This window comes from Primulina tabacum, chromosome 14, assembly GCF_025594145.1.
Source record: "Primulina tabacum isolate GXHZ01 chromosome 14, ASM2559414v2, whole genome shotgun sequence".
In the NCBI taxonomy this organism is placed as follows: domain Eukaryota; kingdom Viridiplantae; phylum Streptophyta; class Magnoliopsida; order Lamiales; family Gesneriaceae; genus Primulina; species Primulina tabacum.
In genome coordinates, this window is record NC_134563.1 from 36,398,717 (window position 1) to 36,417,528 (window position 18,812).

Here is an 18,812-nt window from a genome sequence, read left to right on the forward strand (position 1 = left end):
ACCTGTTTTTTTTTTTTTTTTGACCCGTGTAAGTAAATAAATTAATTATTTATATATAAATATAATAGTTTAATTTTGGATATACAATATATATGGGGTCAATTTTGTTATACCAACATAAAAAAAAAGCTCAATTTTTTAAAAATTTTGTGTCAAAAAGTGGTGTAGCCAAATATCCCATAAATTTGTCAGGCGAGCTCATTATAATTAACCAACCATTCATGATTAACAAGATGCAGTCTCCCTCGGACGCTTCCAGAATCCGAAAACTTCTCCACGTGTCTCCACCAATCAAAACTAACCACATGGAAATGAGCTTATCTGAACCGTCTGATATTCCACGCTGGCATATCCAAACCAATCAGAACGCTGTAAGTCTTGGCAGCGTTACTAAAACCCTCACTATATAAGATTACTCAAATCACTCACCAAAAAATCACAAGTACTGACTACTAAATCTGACCTGAGATTGAATAGAAATTAGCACAATGAGGAAGTGGGCGATCCCTTCCGTTCTCTTCTTGTTATGTCTTCTGTTTCTTCTTCCGGATCAAGGTACGTAATCATGTTTTGTGATGATTTTTTTTTTTTACTTCTAGTTATTGGGTTCACTTGTCATTCGATGCTTGTAGATGTTTAACTGTGAGATCCGGTTGAAAGTAAATCTATTGTGTGATTTTTTTGAGCTTATTTTAATGGATCTAAGTTTATCGTAAAGTTTTATGCAATAGTATTAAATCGAAACGAGTTCAAACAACGTAATTGAGCATTTAGTATAATTCATCGCTACTAGATAAATATGATGTCCCTGATTGCTGCGATCGGGGAGGGGTGTTGCTCTTTTACTGAGAAATGTTTTGATTTGAGGCATGATTTCTCGATAATGTGGAGATTCCAACTCTTCTGGTTACGTCGAACAAGTACTGCAATCCTTGAAATTATTAGTGATGTTCTGTTGTGTTCTATGCCTAGGATTTGTTTGAAATGATATTGATGTTGCTTAATTCGAGTTGTGGAACTGAATTTCAAAACTCGCAGGTAGGAAATTACATGCAAATGCAGAAGTCGATGTGGATGCTCCTGTTGATCCACCAAAAGTGGAAGATAAGATTGGAGCTGTCCCCCACGGATTATCTACAGATTCTGATGTTGTTAAGAGGTGTTATTAAATTCTATGTATTATAATTCATTTAAATGATGTTTATTACTTTTAGCTCATCAATCCATATTCTGATTTGTGATTTGCTTTATTGTCATTTAGAGAATCTGAGTCCATATCAAGAAAAACTCTTCGTGCGCATGCGGAGAAGTTTCAATTCCAGGCTGAAGTTTCACGACTTATGGACATCATCATCAACTCACTTTACAGCAATAAAGATATTTTCTTGAGAGAGTTGATCTCGAATGCTTCTGATGTGAGTTTTTTTTCTTACCCTTTGTGTGATGTTCCCTTTTTGTTGTGTGATGTTATTTACGTCATGTATGAGAAAGAGCTTGTGTTTGATTTGTGTTCGTTGATAACTCAGGCACTGGACAAGATTAGATTCCTGTCACTCACTGACAAAGAAATTTTGGGTGAAGGTGATGATACGAAGCTCGAGATTCAGGTTAGTCGTAATTCGGTTACAGTAATGAGTTTCGCCAAATTTTTATCGAGCATTTCTTAGGAAGCCTTTAAACATTATTATGTTTATGGTAGCGCTAATGCATGAAGCAATTTTTTCCGTTGCTTTAAAGAATATTTTTTTGTAGATTTTCATGAAAGTACTCTGGAGTACGTTAAGTAGTGATAATAGAATTTTATGGACATCAGATTGTACTTGAATATGTATTGACTGCCTGTTGAGTGTTGACATCTTGATTGTTATAATTCGTAGCTGTTCAGTGCTGATTTCTTGTAACGAATTTTGTACTATTTGGTCATATTGTGCGATAAATATATTTTTTCTGAAAATTAATGGAAATGAATAAATGCAGATTACATTGGATAAAGAAAAGAAAATACTTTCAATACGGGACAGAGGTATTGGAATGACAAAGGAGGATTTGATCAAGAATTTGGGAACCATTGCTAAATCTGGAACTTCAGGTGTGTATTAGTGTATTATGTCTGATAGTTCAACTTTTAATGCTTTTACCTTACTTTGATTCATTTACGGATCAGAATTTCCTTGTTTTTTTTAACTTTCAATGATTGTTTTTGTACAGCATTTGTAGAAAAAATGCAAACAAGTGGAGATCTTAACCTTATTGGGCAATTTGGTGTTGGATTCTACTCTGTGTATCTTGTGGCTGATTACGTTGAAGTGATTAGCAAACATAACGACGATAAACAGTATGTGTTGTAGTTATGTTTTCATATATATTATCAGGTTATTATTATCTTATCTTAAGTGACATGATTCTTTAAAATTTGGACTTTTCCCAGGCATGTATGGGAGTCAAAGGCTGATGGGGCTTTTGCCATTTCTGAAGATGTTTGGAATGAGCCACTTGGACGGGGAACAGAAATTAGGTTGCACCTCAGAGATGAATCTCAGGAATATTTAGATGAGAACAAATTAAAGGTAAGGGACTTCCAATGGTCATTATCCTAGGTTTACAATTTTGTTTCCTGTAGGGGAATGTATAAATTCATTTGCATTTTCCTTTTCTTTTCTTTTTTTGGTTTATCGTAATTTACCTGATGTTTCATTATGTTTGTAACGCGTTTTTGTTGCATTCTAGGAATTGGTCAAAAAGTATTCTGAATTTATCAACTTCCCGATCCAGCTCTGGGCTAGCAAAGAAGTGGATGAAGATGTCCCTGTTGAGGATGATGAGTCGAGTGACGAAGAGGAAACATGTATGATAGATCATCTGTGTGTTCTTCTAAATAATTGTGCAAATTTTTTACCTATGTCTAGCTTAAGTAATTTTTAAGTTGAATTAGTTTCTAGTGGTTGCTCATTTTCTCACTAAGTAATGTGCTCCATTAACAGCTGAAAGTAAATCATCTGAGGGTGAAGGGGAGGAAGACGATGCTGAGAAAGAAGAGGATGAGAAGAAACCCAAGATGAAGAAAGTAAAGAAAACGACATATGAGTGGGAACTTTTGAATGATATGAAAGCTGTATGGTTGCGGAATCCAAAAGAAGTTACCGAGGAAGAATACCAGAAATTTTATCACTCTCTGGCCAAGGTAGGTGCTGCCAAATTATAACGGGCCCCATGTGGACAAAGGTCTTTGATACGCAATGATTGATCTTTTTTTAAAATTTGAGCTACATTTATTCCAACTAGCAGGACTTCAGTAATGAGAAGCCTCTAGCATGGAGTCACTTCACCGCAGAAGGTGATGTCGAGTTCAAGGCTGTGTTGTTTGTGCCACCCAAGGCACCTCAGGATTTATACGAGAGTTACTACAACTCCAAGATATCTAACTTGAAATTATATGTAAGACGGGTCTTTATCTCAGATGAATTTGATGATCTTCTACCCAAGTATCTGAACTTCTTGAAGGTAATTTTGTTCTCTAAAAAGGAGAAGATTTTATTCTAGCAAAGATGTGCTTGCTGGCCTTATTTTTATGAATATTCGGTTTTTATGTGACCAGGGTCTTGTTGATTCTGATACTTTACCACTTAATGTATCGAGAGAAATGCTGCAGCAACATAGCAGCTTGAAAACTATTAAGAAAAAACTTATTCGCAAGGCCCTCGATATGATCCGCAAACTTGCTGATGAGGACCCCGATGAATCTAATGATAAAGAGAAGAAAGGTACGCACTCGTAGGATTAGGTACTTTTAGAGGTGGAAAGAGATGTATCCCTCAAGTCGGCAAGTCAATTAAATGAATAAAAAGTATTTGTTGGTGATGCAAAGAAGTTATATCTTGTAATTCTTAATTTGAAGAACAAAATCCTATCATACGATTAAGATATTTCTAGTTTCTATTCTGATCCGATAAAAAAATTTATGTCACATAGTTTTGCTTATACTCTGAAATTTGATGCTGCTGCAGATGTTGAAGATGTTGAAGATGTTGAAGAATCCGACAACAACAATGAGAAGAAAGGTCAATACTCTAAATTTTGGAATGAATTTGGCAAGTCAATTAAGCTTGGTATTATCGAGGATGCCACTAACAGAAACCGCTTGGCGAAACTTCTTCGATTTGAGACGTGAGTTCGTAGCTTGACTATACATTTTTTATTTTTATTCTTCTGTGGGGTGGCAATTGTATTTTTTTTTCAACTCTGGTGTATGGTCCGTGCAGAACCAAATCAGATGGTAAATTAACGTCACTGGACCAATACATATCAAGAATGAAATCAGGGCAGAAGGATATCTTTTATATTACTGGAACAAGCAAGGAACAGTTGGAGAAATCCCCATTTCTCGAGAGATTGACAAAGAAGAATTATGAGGTAGGCCTTGATTTTATCATACTGATTTGCTAACTTGGTTCACAGTGGCCACCCCCTCCAGTCCTGTAATGTTTTTTTTGCTTGCTCTGACAAGTTATACCCACGTTGTGGTTGCAGGTTATTTTCTTCACTGATCCTGTAGATGAATATCTGATGCAATATTTAATGGATTACGAGGACAAGAAATTCCAGAATGTGTCAAAAGAAGGTCTGAAAATTGGAAAGGATTCGAAAGATAAAGAACTGAAGGAGTCATTCAAGGATCTGACCAAATGGTGGAAGGGTGCTCTCGCCAGTGAGAACGTGGATGATGTGAAGATAAGCAACCGTTTAGCTGACTCCCCATGTGTTGTAGTGACCTCAAAATATGGTTGGAGCTCAAACATGGAAAGGATCATGCAGTCTCAAACGCTGTCAGATGCAAATAAGCAAGCTTACATGCGTGGAAAGAGGGTGCTCGAAATTAACCCACGACACCCTATTATCAAGGAGCTTCGGGAGAGAGTGGTGAAAGATCCTGAGGTATTTCGACTCAATGAAAAACTTGGTTTTTCTTATTTGTGATGTTGCTACTTTTACTCAAAGGAGAAAATTTTGTTTGATTTCTACCACAGGATGAAAGCGTTAAGCAGACAGCACAACTTATGTATCAAACAGCCCTTATGGAAAGTGGATTCATACTCAACGATCCAAAGGATTTTGCTGGCCGAATCTACAGTTCAGTGAAAAACAGTCTCAACATCAGCCCTGATGCAATAGTCGAGGAGGAAGATGATGTTGAAGAAACCGAGACTGAATCCATAGGAAAAGAAACAGAATCTCCTTCCAAGACTGAAGAACTGGAATCTGATGTGAAAGATGAATTGTAGGTCGGTATATATCTGGATGATCTTGTAGAAGGAATCATTTCTTAGAGTAGTCCCTTCTGTCGAGAACGTCCACGGGATGTTGCACGCTTCGATGAGGTGAAAAGGTGCCCTTTTAGAGTTTAGAAACTTGAGTGTTACCTTGTTATATCATTTTGAACACCATCGCTAATTATTTGTGCTGCCGCTGCATTAAAAAATTAACCGCGTCATATTTGCAACGTTGAATGGTAGTTTGTTTTTCTGTTATTTTTGTTTACTAAATAACTCCTCTATGCATGTGTTAATTTGGATGCTAAAATGGTGTATCGGGATGGTCGTGGATTGAACGGGGATGTGAGAAGCGATTCTTCGATTAAAAAAGTAAAAAAAAAAATTAGTTGTATTATATTTTTGTCGACTTTTTTCAACTAACGGAAATATATTGCATCATGTTGAAAATTGTTAGACCCGCTTGTGAAATCTTGGGTCAATCCATGCGTGGAGGCCAATGTCGTGGTCCCATGATTAATAGCAGGGTCACTTCAAAAAAAAATTAAATTAAATGTTACTCCGCTTGACATTAAACTTTCAATCCAAATAAAACTGCACATAAAAAAATGTTGGTGATCATATTCTCTGTAATTAAACGAAAAACTGAGACACCGTAAATTATCTAAAAAGAAGCGTGACTAGAAAGATTGTGTTAAATTTCCACGTCCGCAAGATATTGCTAGCGATCGGTTCTTTAATATTTTAAATTTAAAACACTCAACTTTTAATGGACAATAATTTAACTTAGTGAAGGTAAAAAATGTTTTCTATCAATATTAGGCAGAATGATAGCACAAATCATGCTTTTAACCACTGTTGTTGAGATGTAGACGAACACCAATTCATTCGTGAGCTATTCGAAGTTCGACCGGATAAAAAGCTTGTTCAAGATTGTTTGTTAAGCTTATTGAAGCAAGCTCGAGCTCGTCCGCAGCTCGAGTGTTAGATTTTTGGTTGAGAATGCTCAAAAAGCTTAAAAATGAATTTGTTCCGAAAATAAAATATTTAATGAACCGAGTTCAAGCTAGACTTGTTAAATATCATAAACGAGCTATTAATGAATCGAGCTCAAACTATTTACGAGCTTAATAATTTTCAAACTAGCCGAGCTCTGAGGCATCTCCAACCACAAAATCTATTTTGATGTAAATTTTACACTAAAATAGTGCGATTTCTGCACCAAATACAACATTCATCTCCAACCCATTTACTTCAAATCTTACATCAAATAGAATATTCTCAAAATATTCTTTTATCTCCAGCTCATTTATTTCAAGTCTTTGTATTTGAATTATGTGTTTCAAGTTGTATTTGTATTTCTATTATCTTTTTTAATTTATTTATGAATTGTATTGTTATATTAAATTTTTTGCATTTATATTAAAATTATATTAATTATAAATCATTAAATCAAATTAGTGCTTGATTAATAATAATTAACATAAATAAATATTTTAAAAATCAACAATTATTATTTTTAAATTTATATGATTAAATATCTAATTATTAAAATAATAAAATAAATATTATATTATTATTTAAATAATATTTATAATTTTTAATACAAATATTTATAATAAATACAAATAAAAAAATTTAAAAAAAAAGAAACAAACCCCAGCGCCAAATTAGTGCAGGGGAGTGGGGCTGCGCTATTTTGGCACATTGGAAGAAGAAATACTGCACCAAAATGATGTTTTCTTGGATATGCTCCGAGTATAATGATAAAATTTCAAATAGTTTAATATATATCTTAAACGAGTTGAGATCGAACCTCATATTGTTCGTCTCGGCTCACTTACAACCCCATGTATTAGTTCGAAAATAAGCAAAACCCACTAACCAACGAATTTTTGTGTGGTGGACTTCTAAAAGAAGGATGGGATTCTTAGGGTATAACAAGGTTAAACAATTGGCAAACAAATGGAATATCTGTCTTTAAGATCAACCTAAAGTGTTGCCATCATATCTAATCTAACGATGTAAAACGGAACAATAAATTTTTAGCATTTAGATGTCACGCCAATAAATTTTCGGGGCCAAATTTTCAAAAATTGGATTTTTGATTTACGTATTTGTATTCTATCATATTAATTTCCGGTTAAAATATATACATATATCAATAAATCTATTCTAATTATTTACATATTTCTATTCTAAAAAGTTATTTTACAAACAGTGGTTTTTAAATATGACTAAAATAGTCTTGAGTCATAATTTAACTCGCTTCTCTCTCTGGTCTACCTTCTCTCACCTCTTTTCTATTAAATTTATAACAGATATCTTAGCATTAACACCACAGTTTCTTTCCCCCCAAGTTCTCAACCATTCCAAAATTGCTTTGTATACGTAGGGATATATACATGAACAATCACCATTGCTTTAGAATGAGACTGCTTTTATTTTCCTAGTTCAAGAATCAAGAACATCCCACTAAACCTGAAGTAAATGATAACATCATTTGCTTGAAAGTTCAATATCAAATGTATTATTTAAACCATTAAGTTAAATAATTGGTTTGATCTTTATTCTACATTTTTACGTGAGTATCATCACATACACTGCAACTTCCTAACCAATCAGCGGTAGGCAAAAGAACTCGAGCAGCCAATATATATAAAACCAAGCTTGAAATTGGAGTAAAGCACCAAATCTTTGCTTCAAAGAACACCCACCAACCTTATTCTTCAAATTTCAACATGAAGCAATTGCTACTTTTCACTAACTAATTAATATATAGTCATGATTAGGAATGCAAATCAATTACTAATCAATTACATATGTGTACGTCTGAAAAAGATGTGGCATTGTGTAATCAGCCACAGTTATTATGAGTTCACCACTATTTTAAGTTATTTGAAAAAAAAAACAGGGTAAATAATAAACATCCGAGTGATGGAATACCATATATATACATATACTAAGTATATTTCAAATGAGAAAATTGTCCTTGATTAAAAAAAAATACGAGTTACAGGGTCCATCCCCCTAACAAATGAATTAGAACATAAATATGGATTTATAATTCAAGAAATGAGAGCGTGAATAAGATCATTGATACACAACTAATAAGATAAGATTGCATGGAAAAATGATCGGATGCACCACCTAGCACAAAATTCGGCAGCCACGCAGGTAGGTTAACTCGTGGCTGATCAGAACGAGAACCATCCATGGTGGCAGCAGCTGGTGGAGGTGGTACTGGTAAGCCACTCCCGGCCATCATCGGTGTTGTGGAGTCTCTTGATGATTTTTGGCTTCAAAAAAAAGAGTTTGTAAATTAGTAGGTATTTCAAAATTCCTGCTGCTATAGTACTGTTAAAATTTTGAAATTCTTATCAGTTGATGATGGTCCATCAATGTTTTTTAATAGACTATGTGCTTTTTTTCACATATTATGAACATGTAACATGCATGTATTAGCTAGTAATTAATGCAGGACAAGATTTGGAAGGTTAAGGCAACCAAAATATACTTTTCGAAAGAGTAATATTATTATTATTACTAAATGAGAGTGATCCAAAGAATAGAATCAAAATTTGGAATAAGAATATATGTATTTTTAATGCATAAATTAAAGAAAAAGAATAGTCTATTACCTTGTGAGTGAAGGGCAGAATGTTATAGTATAATCCGCTCCACCACACGTAAATGTACTCGTAGCATCATCGTAAGCGTAGCTATACGCTCTCGGACAGGTACTCTTGAATATCTCTGAGTAAACCGACGGCTGACAAGTGGCGGGTGAACCAAACGCGCCGCTGCAACAATACTCCGGGCTCTTAAATGCGTCGCATGCACTCTTGCAAGCCTGCCCGTCTGCTGCCCGCAACTCCGCCGGACACTTCCAGTTGAGATTAGTTATGCACCCCGTCAGGCCGCAAACACCTGAACCGCCCACCGGTTCGATTATCATTGGCAAGTTGTATCCATCCACGAGGCTGACATCGTAGAAATCTTGCTGGCCGGAGCCGATTGAGAATTCGGCTAAGGTGGCTGGTGGGTTTGCTCCGGCGCCGTTACATTCTATCTGATTAGAGCCGCAATCGCCGGTGATGCAGGTGCCCAGGCCGGTGGTTGGATCGAATGTACAACCAGTACGGCCCCATAATCGGCCAGACCATCCAGGTTGAACTTGGAATAATCGTGACCCGCCTGGGGGAAGCTGGAAACCAGTGGTTATTAAAGCGGCATTACCCGCATTGGATAAGATTCCCGGCCACACTGTGTGATCACACCGGTTTATCATCGTAAATATAGCCCCGACGACTCCTGAGAAGAAAAGGAAGAAGAACCCATTTAGCGGTTCACAATATATATTGGCAAAAAATGCAAAATAAAATATAGAGTTTTAAGGGAGAGTGAAATGGAAATTAGTCAAGATTTATACCTTTGGCTATGACAAGAAACATGAGGATCAGGATGTATGGACCGTTGGAAGAACAAGAAGAAGAAACCATAGTAAAAATTGAACAATTTTAAGAATAATTTGTTTAAAATATATGGTCCATAGATGATTTTACAACAAACTGTTTTACTGAAGCCAGATCATCAGAATCTGTGTAGAGTTTATGGAGATCTGGTAAATTAATGAACGTACAATGAGGTTTGAATTGAACTTAGGAAGAGAGCAAGAGAGAGACGGGGAGATGTTTTTGAGAAACACAACCTCATAATCAACTATATATATATATATAGCCATGTATGTATCTTAACACACACACACACCTCTGTGGTCTCTAGCCACCGATAATGAAAGTGGAAATTTATTTAATTCATGTTTTTAGAGAAAAAAGTTTAATATTTGAAAATTTATTGGTACATATATATAATTCGAATGTTTTTATTTAATTTCGAAAACGACTAGTTTATTTTTTAAAGAAATAATTTATATCTTTTTAACAGTTCTTAGCTCGTTGTATTTAAGTTACTATTTGAGTTAGTGTGATGCCTTAAATCACTTACCGGTTTCTGTTATAATTAGTTTTTATTCAGTTAATCGTTTTTTAATAAATTAATAGTAAAGAATTATTATCTAAATCCAAGTTTATGTAATTAGGGTGTGATATTGGTAAGTATTACTTTTTCCAAATATATGTTTTCTATTAATTGTTTTATTAGTTTATATTTGTGTCCAACAATTGGTAAGAAACATACATGCTTTACATAATGGAAAAGGGTTTTAATTCTTGGCGTAAAGTAATTGTTTTCACATATTATAAGATGATCTTTCAAAACAACCTCATTTTTTAAACTATCGTTAGACTGTCTCATAGATCAATCTTATGAGACGTGTCTACAACCCGATCAAAATCATAAAAAATATCATTTTTATGGATCGAGTCAGTCTGCCTCATGAATAAAAATCAATGAGATTGTTTCACAAAAGAAAAAAAAAACGTTATTATGGTTACCTTGAGTTTGCATTATAAAAAAAAAACATTCTTATTTTTGTTTCAAATTAAATATATAATCTGGGTTAAAGTTAGTGCCATACACTTCAACTCAATCAGCAAGAAAAGTAATGGAATCGAGAGAGCTGTTTTAGATAATATTGAAATAATGATTTAAAGTCTAATTCATTAATAACAGATCACGGTCATTCATCAACCCAAAAAACTATATATACAAGTCAGTCAAGCACTCCAATTGACATGTGTAAAATAAAATTTGGAATGTTTACGATTCTGATAAAAATTTGTGTGAGACGGTCTCACGGGTCGTATTTTGTTAGACGAATCTCTTATTTGGGTCATCCATGAAAAAATATTACTTTTTATGCTAAGAGTATTACTTTTATTGTGAATATCGGTAGGATTGACACGTCTCACAGATAAAGATTCGTGAGACTGTCTAGGGATTTATTCTTACATTCTTATTCATGCATTTAAACTCTACTTAAATAATTTCTTGTATTTTTTAAAGTCTTTGAATGCTTAAATTAGAATTGGATTCCTAATACCCCAATTAATCAAGTCTGTTTTGTCCGTGGACTTTTATTGTTGGCCAAATAGTGGGATTATATTTGTCTGGTAATCAAGAAATTAAGTTTGATGAAATGTGTATTTTATATCGGTCAGAGGTATGTAAAGTGCAAAATATTTTCTTGAATATCTAATCTCTACACTATGATAGATATATTAGTTTAAATAAAATATAGAGTTTAAAAGCCAATGTACAAGAAGTCAGGATGGCCGAGTGGTCTAAGGCGCCAGACTCAAGTTCTGGTCCTCTAACGAGGGCGTGGGTTCAAATCCCACTTCTGACAAGTTTTTTTATTCGATTTAATAGCATTATCACATATGTACGTATTTTATCTTCACAAATTGCCTTGGACAAAACAGATAAGACTGTGAAGAAAATATATAATAATTAATAATACTAATAAAAGGAGAGACCAACCGACATGTAAGATAAATAATTAGAACATTATATTAAAGTACGTACTCGAATAAAATAAAATAATGAAATTATACTATTTATGAGAGTCGGGAAAATATTGAATACAACGTGTAAAGAAGAATCTTCTACACACTTCCACGCACTAAACGCATTGCATTATATTTCAAAACATTAATCAATAATAAACATAATGGATAATGCATGCATGCATTTAGTACAATTTGATAGAATTATTAAACCTATTCATGCATTCACTTTTCAGTAATGCTCAAAAATCCCACAAGGAGGTGAGCCTGTGTTACACCAGAAATAGATTATTAGATTTTTCGGTTTTTTGTTTTGTTTCACTTGAACACAAAAAATATGGGGTTCGTCGATACTGTTTTCTTTTGTAGTGTTACAATCGGTCAATCATCTTATTCAAATACACCGAGAATAAAAGCATAGAGTCACTTGTGAGAAAGAGTCGAGAATGAGATGGCCCGGAGGTGTGACGACTGACATGAAAAGTAGGGCTGCTTATTTATACAGCAAAACTAAAACATCTGTTTTCATTGGTGGGAACGTGTGGTGTTGAATAAATGCAATTTGGGATCAAGTGATCTTAATTGATTGTTCCAATGTAATACGCTCATTACGTGTTTGTATAGTGTTTTTTTGCCAAAGTATTGCACTTCGGGAGCACGATTTAATATATCAGCGCGAATTAATTTAACGGTAAAAGATTATATATAAATATGAGTCCAGATGCACAATTATATTGCTTGTTTGTACACATCTTTTGGCTTTAATTCATCGAGATCAGACTCTTTTATTCTTTGTACTAAAATTTCCTTTTCTTAGTCTACTCTCTTTTTTCACCTTTCTACGCTTAAAGCCTCCTTTATGTAAATCAGTGAGAAACGAAAATAATGAGCAAGTTACAGATTTCGTTTTATCCAAGTAGCATCAGATTTGAATAAATCCAGCCGATATGAACCATACTAGGTTGTATCGCTTTGCGACGAAAAGTATCGAGAATGAAAATTTTCTGTGAGATCGACTCGATCCATTCTTCAACATCGAATATAAAATAAATCTTTAACCAACCATAATTTTTTACTAATAAATTTATTTATAAATATACGATTTTCAACACATTAATTTGGGGCTTGAAACATATATGGTCGGAGAAGAATTTGACAAACGTCAAAATCTTTTTCTTTTTTGGTATCGTCACCGTGTAATATACATCAAAATCGTCTTTGCTAAATATGACCTTTCATTTTTATTTATGGGGTTTGTCAATGATATGATTTTATGCCCCAAAATAAGATCACTAAACTTTGTTCTTTATTTAGTGACTGTTCCTCCTTTCACCATTAGTATTCAAGAACGTGCATTCGACATGTTATCTGTCGTGTAAAGGGCCTTAACAGATAACTCCTCCTTTTCTCGATACGCTTTTATTTTAGATTATCCTTCTCATTTCAATTTTTTTTTTTTCAAAGAAAAAATTGTGTCATTTGGATATCTATACAGATTTTATAAATGCAAAACCTAAAGTTAATTGAATTATTTTGTTTTACATAATAATGATAAGAATTGTGTATATCAGGTATAAGTTTTGTCTCGGATATTATTGTAACACTTTGTGACAACATGTAGCGGAATAATATAATACACAAATAAATCAATTTAGTAACACTGAGATAATTATGCACGAGTGGACACAATTGTGCGATGCCTCATGCAAAAATTATTGGAGAAAATAATTCGATTTTACAAAATCAATACTACTGAAAAAAATATCTTATTTAACAAGTCAATGAAATAAATTGCATTCTAAAATATTAATAACAAAAATAATCAGAACACAAGAATGTAAATCTGTGTGGCCGAAATTTGGAGCAACAAAACAATTATTCAATCACCACTTTGTATTTGTGTTGTCTTCAAATGTGTTCAACACATCACGACAACACAGTGAAACAACAATTTTTCGTTTTTGCGATTTCTTTAGAAAATTCTTTCTTTGTTCTCTCGTATCTCGCTCGTCTTGCTTCGTTCAGGTGCAGCAACTATTCTTCAATGTATATAAGCTTGTGTTGATCTTAATAAGATTCTTTAAATAGATTCCTACAAGATAATAAAAATATTCTTTTATTATGAAACAAACTATTTTAAATATTATATATAAAATCTAGAGTTCAAGAAACTCAAAATTCAATGAAGACAAACTCTTATGCAAAATCTTATCAAAAAAGGAAAAAAAAAAAAAAAGAGATAAATTATGTCTTGCAAAGCAAGACACGTTTCCTTTCATTAAAATCTAGAAAAGTGTTAATTCTGCAAATTTTATCGTCATTAACATGATTCATCACAAATCTTATCTTAACCAACCATCCTATAGGTGGTCGGAGTTGTAACTGTGTTAGATAAAACATGAGGCGAAAAGTAAAAACAGCTCTTCTTGTTGCATTAAATAACTGTAAAATTCAGTTTGCGGTTAACAAATACACTAAACAATACATAAATACATCAAAAATGATATATTACATTAATAACAAAACAATAAATATTTGAAATAATTACATAAATATCGCTCGTCTTGTCGTCGGGTTGTTTCAGATGCGAAAATATTTACTGAAATCTTGCTGTACTCGTCGTACTATTTCATTTTCATAAATCACTTCTTTATTTTTATTGTGATTTGATTGTTTTCAATAACCAAAGTATCAACTAAAAATATGTCACTACCACCGTGTCTTGACTTTGAATTGGCGTGACATATAAATTAATACAGTATAAAGACAAACAGATAAGAAAGGTGTCGATCAAATTTAAATGCTAAAGATGATTTTTTCTCTCTATCAAATTATATCATCATCGTCATCGTTAATTATTATTGCATAATGGAAAGTTTAAAAAAAATTGATAAGGATATGTGAGATGTGCATAAGCAAAAGTGACACTTTCTATTACTTTTATCTCAAAACATTTATCCATGAAAAAGATATACATATTGTATAGATCATAGGTTGGCTTGGTTTCTCTTTTCTCTTTTTGGCCAATATTTTTTTCTAACTTACAGACTGGTTTATATTAATTTTATTCACAGTTGAAAGTTTTAATTTCAAAATTGAATTTTAAATCACTTACTACAACTATATTTTTTTCATGAAAATGATTTTTTTTTTTAAATTTAAGATATGTAGAATTTTTAAAAATTAACGAACGCGATTTTATAGAAAATCTCATGAATAAATAACGTAAGGATTGTAAATAATAAAATCAAATACTACATTTAATTTAATATTAATATTTTCTGAAAGTATTTATTATTTAATATTACACTAAAAAAGGTATTTAATGTTAATATTCTGGTGCATTCCATTCCGTGTAAGGTCAATATCATGTCTGACATACATCCACTAAATACTTTAAATTTCCTATTGTTTTATAATGAAATTGAATACGAATTATATATAAGATAAACGAACAAATGATGAACGACTATAAATTAAAATATATTTTATGCATAAAATTAGTTTTCTAATTTTTATTCCTGGTGATTTACGTTATTATATGAGAATCCCAAATTCCCAAAATTTTAATTCTTATGAATGACGCCATTTTTGTGACATTTTCATGAAAATGTTTTCGCTAGAAAGTAAAAAACTAGATAATTTCAGCATAATTAAACGCTTTGAACTTTGTCTAAGGATTTTCCTCTAACAATTATATACAACACCGTTAGTTGTCTCACATCGGTTAAATAAAATACATCAGAGTTGTATATATGGTCTTGGACAATCCTCTCCTCTTAAGCTAGCTTTTGAGGTTGAGTTAGGTCCAAGTTCCAATCTTAACATGGTATCAGAGCTCATGTTCCACCGTTATGTGTTGGACTGTCCATAGTTGGGTCACCCGTTCTACCCATAATTGGGTCATTTGTAAACTTTCACGCTCCAGATGTTCATTCCTGGGTGTGAGGAGGGTGTGTTAGTTGTCTCACGTCCGTTGAATAAAATACCTGAGAGTTGTATATATGGTCTTGGACAATCCTCCCTCCTTGAGCTAGCTTTTGGGGTTGAGTTAGGTCTAAGTTTCAATCTTAACAAACACGATGAGCTTAATTTGGCGAGGATTATCTAAAAAATAATCTGGGGATATATTTGTATCGCATTCGGAATAAAAGTCTACAAATATCATACAAAAACAAAACGAAATTTATTTTTAAAAAAAAGAATAAAAACTATTCACTCAAATTAAATGAAAACAAAAAAATATATGAAAATGCATTTATTTTTAATTACATAAATTTTTATTTGTAAGAAAATACATATATTCCAAACGCATACAATGCGTGGATCTAGTGTACCAATATCCATATATTTGTGTGATATGAATTTTGATGACTAATTTTAATTAGATCCATGCAACTCCAACGTCATAGTATCGCAAGATTAATTGGCTTTAAGCAAAAGCAAACTGCGGATTTAGCGGGGGATCACTGGAATTTACTTAAATTTGTGGGTTGAAGTTAAACGTATCAAAGTTACATGATTACCTCTTTGATTTCTCAAGGAAAGTGGGATTAATAAATTTGACCATAGAGTTTAGTCTGATTCAGACAGCATTATCGCAAGTACGCTTTTACAATGAAATAATAGTAAAATCTGGATTTGTCGGGACGAAAGATGGTAAAGAGACCTTTCTAAGTTAACATATAGTATAAAACAGAGAAATGATATAACTCAGGCAATAATCATCTAAACCAGATTATCCCTAACTCAACGTGAGTTTTTCCAGTTGGATTTGTTCCACGGCAGTGAGAGAAGAATGCATGGGATTCCCGTATATGTATAGACGGATTTAAAAATGAGTGTACCAAATAGGATTTTTTTTTTTGAAATCGTGGTATTATAGGAGTGGGAGGACTCGAACCTGAGTCATTATAAGAAGAAAGCAAGATGAGATCATTAGAGGTAAAGCTTGGTCTCATACCAAATAGGATTTGAACATTTAAAAAAGATTTGTTGAATATATATATATATATATATATAGAGAGAGAGAGAGAGATAGACTATATTAGCTCGATTAGTTCTAGTTTGTCACACTTGTAAACGGCAAATAATTAAGATCATTTTATAGCGGAAAAAATGTAATTTTTCGGGGGCCGATGGCAATGAACCATGGCCTTGATTAGCAAGCATATGTCAAAATCTAATTGGCGGCCTAATATTTCAGCCCAAATAACATAAGTTTGATCAAAGCCCACAAAAGAAACATTGCCTTGTATGTTATGAAATATAACTGAACGTTGACGAACTTTTAAGATCTTATTACACACATTTGAATATTACATGTCATATTAACTTTTTTTATAAAAAAAAGATGTGACGGAAAATAGTTTCTCATTTTCCATAAGGAAACCCCATTTTAGCATTTATACCAAAAAAAATACCCAGATCTTAATCCTTTTTAGAAAATTCCATTGATATAAATTTTACAAAATGCAATTTTAATTAACTATGTATTGGGGCGTGACATTTTTAGTCTAATGTGTTTTGTTAAATTTAATTATAGTATGTAACTATGTTTTTTTTATAAGTTTTAGTCATTTTCATCCAAATCATTTAACTAAATTGCTAATAAATAGCATTGTAAAAATTTATAATTACGACCCGTGAGATCGTCTCACGAGTTGTAATAAATAGCATTCTTCTCACAAAATACGACCCGTGAGACCGTCTCACACAAGCTTTTGTCACTCAGAAAAATTTTTTTAATTACATATTTATAAAAATTTAACAATGATATTGTCATTTAATTACATGATTTTGGAACTAAAATTGATATTTAAAATTTTAAAAAAAACATAGTTGCAACAATATAATTAATCTAACAAAATATACAGAACTTAAAAACACACCAATATATACATATTAAAATTGACATTTTTCCTATAATTTGACTTGTAAGTAAATATTATTTAATACATCCTTATGTAGCACAAAAAACTATGAGTATTCGAAAACATTAAATCCTTAGAAGAAAGAAAAAGGAAAGACCTGATCGTCAACATGCAGAAGTAAGACTTTGTTTACATGGAGAGTCATGGAAGAATCTGAACAAAATCAGCCTAAACAATTGTGAGAGAATTTCTTGAATCTCGAACTCGATAGGGAAGACTTCATAAAAATTAGAAGCTTTTATGAAATCGAAGGGTCATTGCAGCTACCAGCACTGATCAGTTTCCCAGGTCCGCCTCCGTCCTTCCACCTCCGGAAAAGGATTCGCCGCCAAGCGCGCTTCCCTCCGAAGTCGCCTGGAAAGCGTCACATCATACATGGCGCGCTTCTCATGGTCGGAAAGAGTAGCGTAGGCCGCGCGCACTCTCATAAACATAGCTCCTCCGCCTTTGGATGCGACGTCGGGATGCAAAAGTCTTGCCAGTTTTCTGTACGCAGACTTGATCTCTTGACACGAGGCACCGGAATGAATCACCAGGACGTCGTACAATGACCCAGTCTGCAGAGATGTTTCATTAGCCCTCTCAGCTGTGGCGTAACCGGCGGAGATTCGGAGCTGGTGGCGGAAGCAGATAATCGTGGGAGAATATGGAGCAGGAACGGCGGAGAATCGGCGGCTGATGATTTGATTCGATGATGACAATGATATAGAAGCCATTACGGAATCGGTCACGATTGTAGATTAAATTGTTTTATGAATGAAGAATCGGTCCGAAGGGTTTAGTTTTATAGAGCGAGCTAATTGGAACCGTGTTGTGTCAGAATAAGACTTATCCACGTGTCCATGTATAAAGTGACGATCCACGTAAAATATTATTTTTAGCCCATGTGTTGTTTTAATCTTATTGCTTCAAATCATATTTATGTGAACAGTTTAAATAATAAAATCATATTTCCAAACATTTTTCGTATCAACCTATGCTTTGGGATTTATAATAAAGGTGGAATTTCAGGGGACCATTCTGGTTTTCTATGTAGTATTTACTCAGGGTGCAAATGAGTCGTGTGGAGCTCGAGTATATGATATTTGAGTTCGAATCGAACTTCATTGAGTATTGATTTTCAATCTCGAGCTCGACTCTTG

The 18,812-nt window shown here is 33.3% G+C and overlaps 3 protein-coding genes and 1 non-coding gene across 6 annotated transcripts; 2 read left to right on the forward strand and 2 right to left on the reverse strand.

The window, feature by feature from the left end:
* Positions 1–396: 396 nt before the first annotated feature.
* On the forward strand, positions 397–5,525 carry LOC142524188 (endoplasmin homolog). 3 transcript variants are annotated; one of them, XM_075628014.1, is made up of 15 exons: positions 397–555; positions 1,039–1,159; positions 1,262–1,415; positions 1,527–1,607; positions 1,978–2,089; positions 2,209–2,335; positions 2,429–2,567; positions 2,728–2,845; positions 2,982–3,181; positions 3,286–3,501; positions 3,596–3,761; positions 4,005–4,164; positions 4,260–4,410; positions 4,528–4,932; positions 5,025–5,525. In XM_075628014.1, the coding sequence occupies exons 1-15, from the start codon at positions 489–491 to the stop codon at positions 5,277–5,279; spliced, it is 2,472 nt and encodes an 823-aa protein (XP_075484129.1). In that variant the 5' UTR covers positions 397–488; the 3' UTR covers positions 5,280–5,525. The 3 variants fall into 3 exon arrangements, with proteins under 3 accessions (XP_075484129.1, XP_075484130.1, XP_075484131.1); XM_075628015.1 differs by having other exon boundaries at positions 398–555; positions 4,014–4,164; XM_075628016.1 differs by having other exon boundaries at positions 398–555; positions 4,023–4,164.
* Positions 5,526–8,230: 2,705 nt separating this feature from the next.
* LOC142524518 (thaumatin-like protein 1) lies at positions 8,231–9,967 on the reverse strand. The gene is made up of 3 exons (XM_075628544.1): positions 9,700–9,967; positions 8,909–9,581; positions 8,231–8,566 (listed from the first exon to the last, which is right to left on the reverse strand). The coding sequence occupies exons 1-3, from the start codon at positions 9,767–9,769 to the stop codon at positions 8,329–8,331; spliced, it is 981 nt and encodes a 326-aa protein (XP_075484659.1). The 5' UTR covers positions 9,770–9,967; the 3' UTR covers positions 8,231–8,328.
* A 1,526-nt stretch (positions 9,968–11,493) lies between these two features.
* TRNAL-CAA (transfer RNA leucine (anticodon CAA)) lies at positions 11,494–11,577 on the forward strand. The gene has a single exon. It is a non-coding gene; the product is annotated as a tRNA-Leu (tRNA).
* A 6,189-nt stretch (positions 11,578–17,766) lies between these two features.
* Positions 17,767–18,386, reverse strand: LOC142525500 (chaperone protein dnaJ 11, chloroplastic-like). The gene has a single exon (XM_075629814.1). It carries the CDS (start codon positions 18,384–18,386, stop codon positions 17,934–17,936), a length of 453 nt encoding a protein of 150 aa, XP_075485929.1. The 3' UTR covers positions 17,767–17,933.
* Between the last annotated feature and the right edge of the window lie 426 nt (positions 18,387–18,812).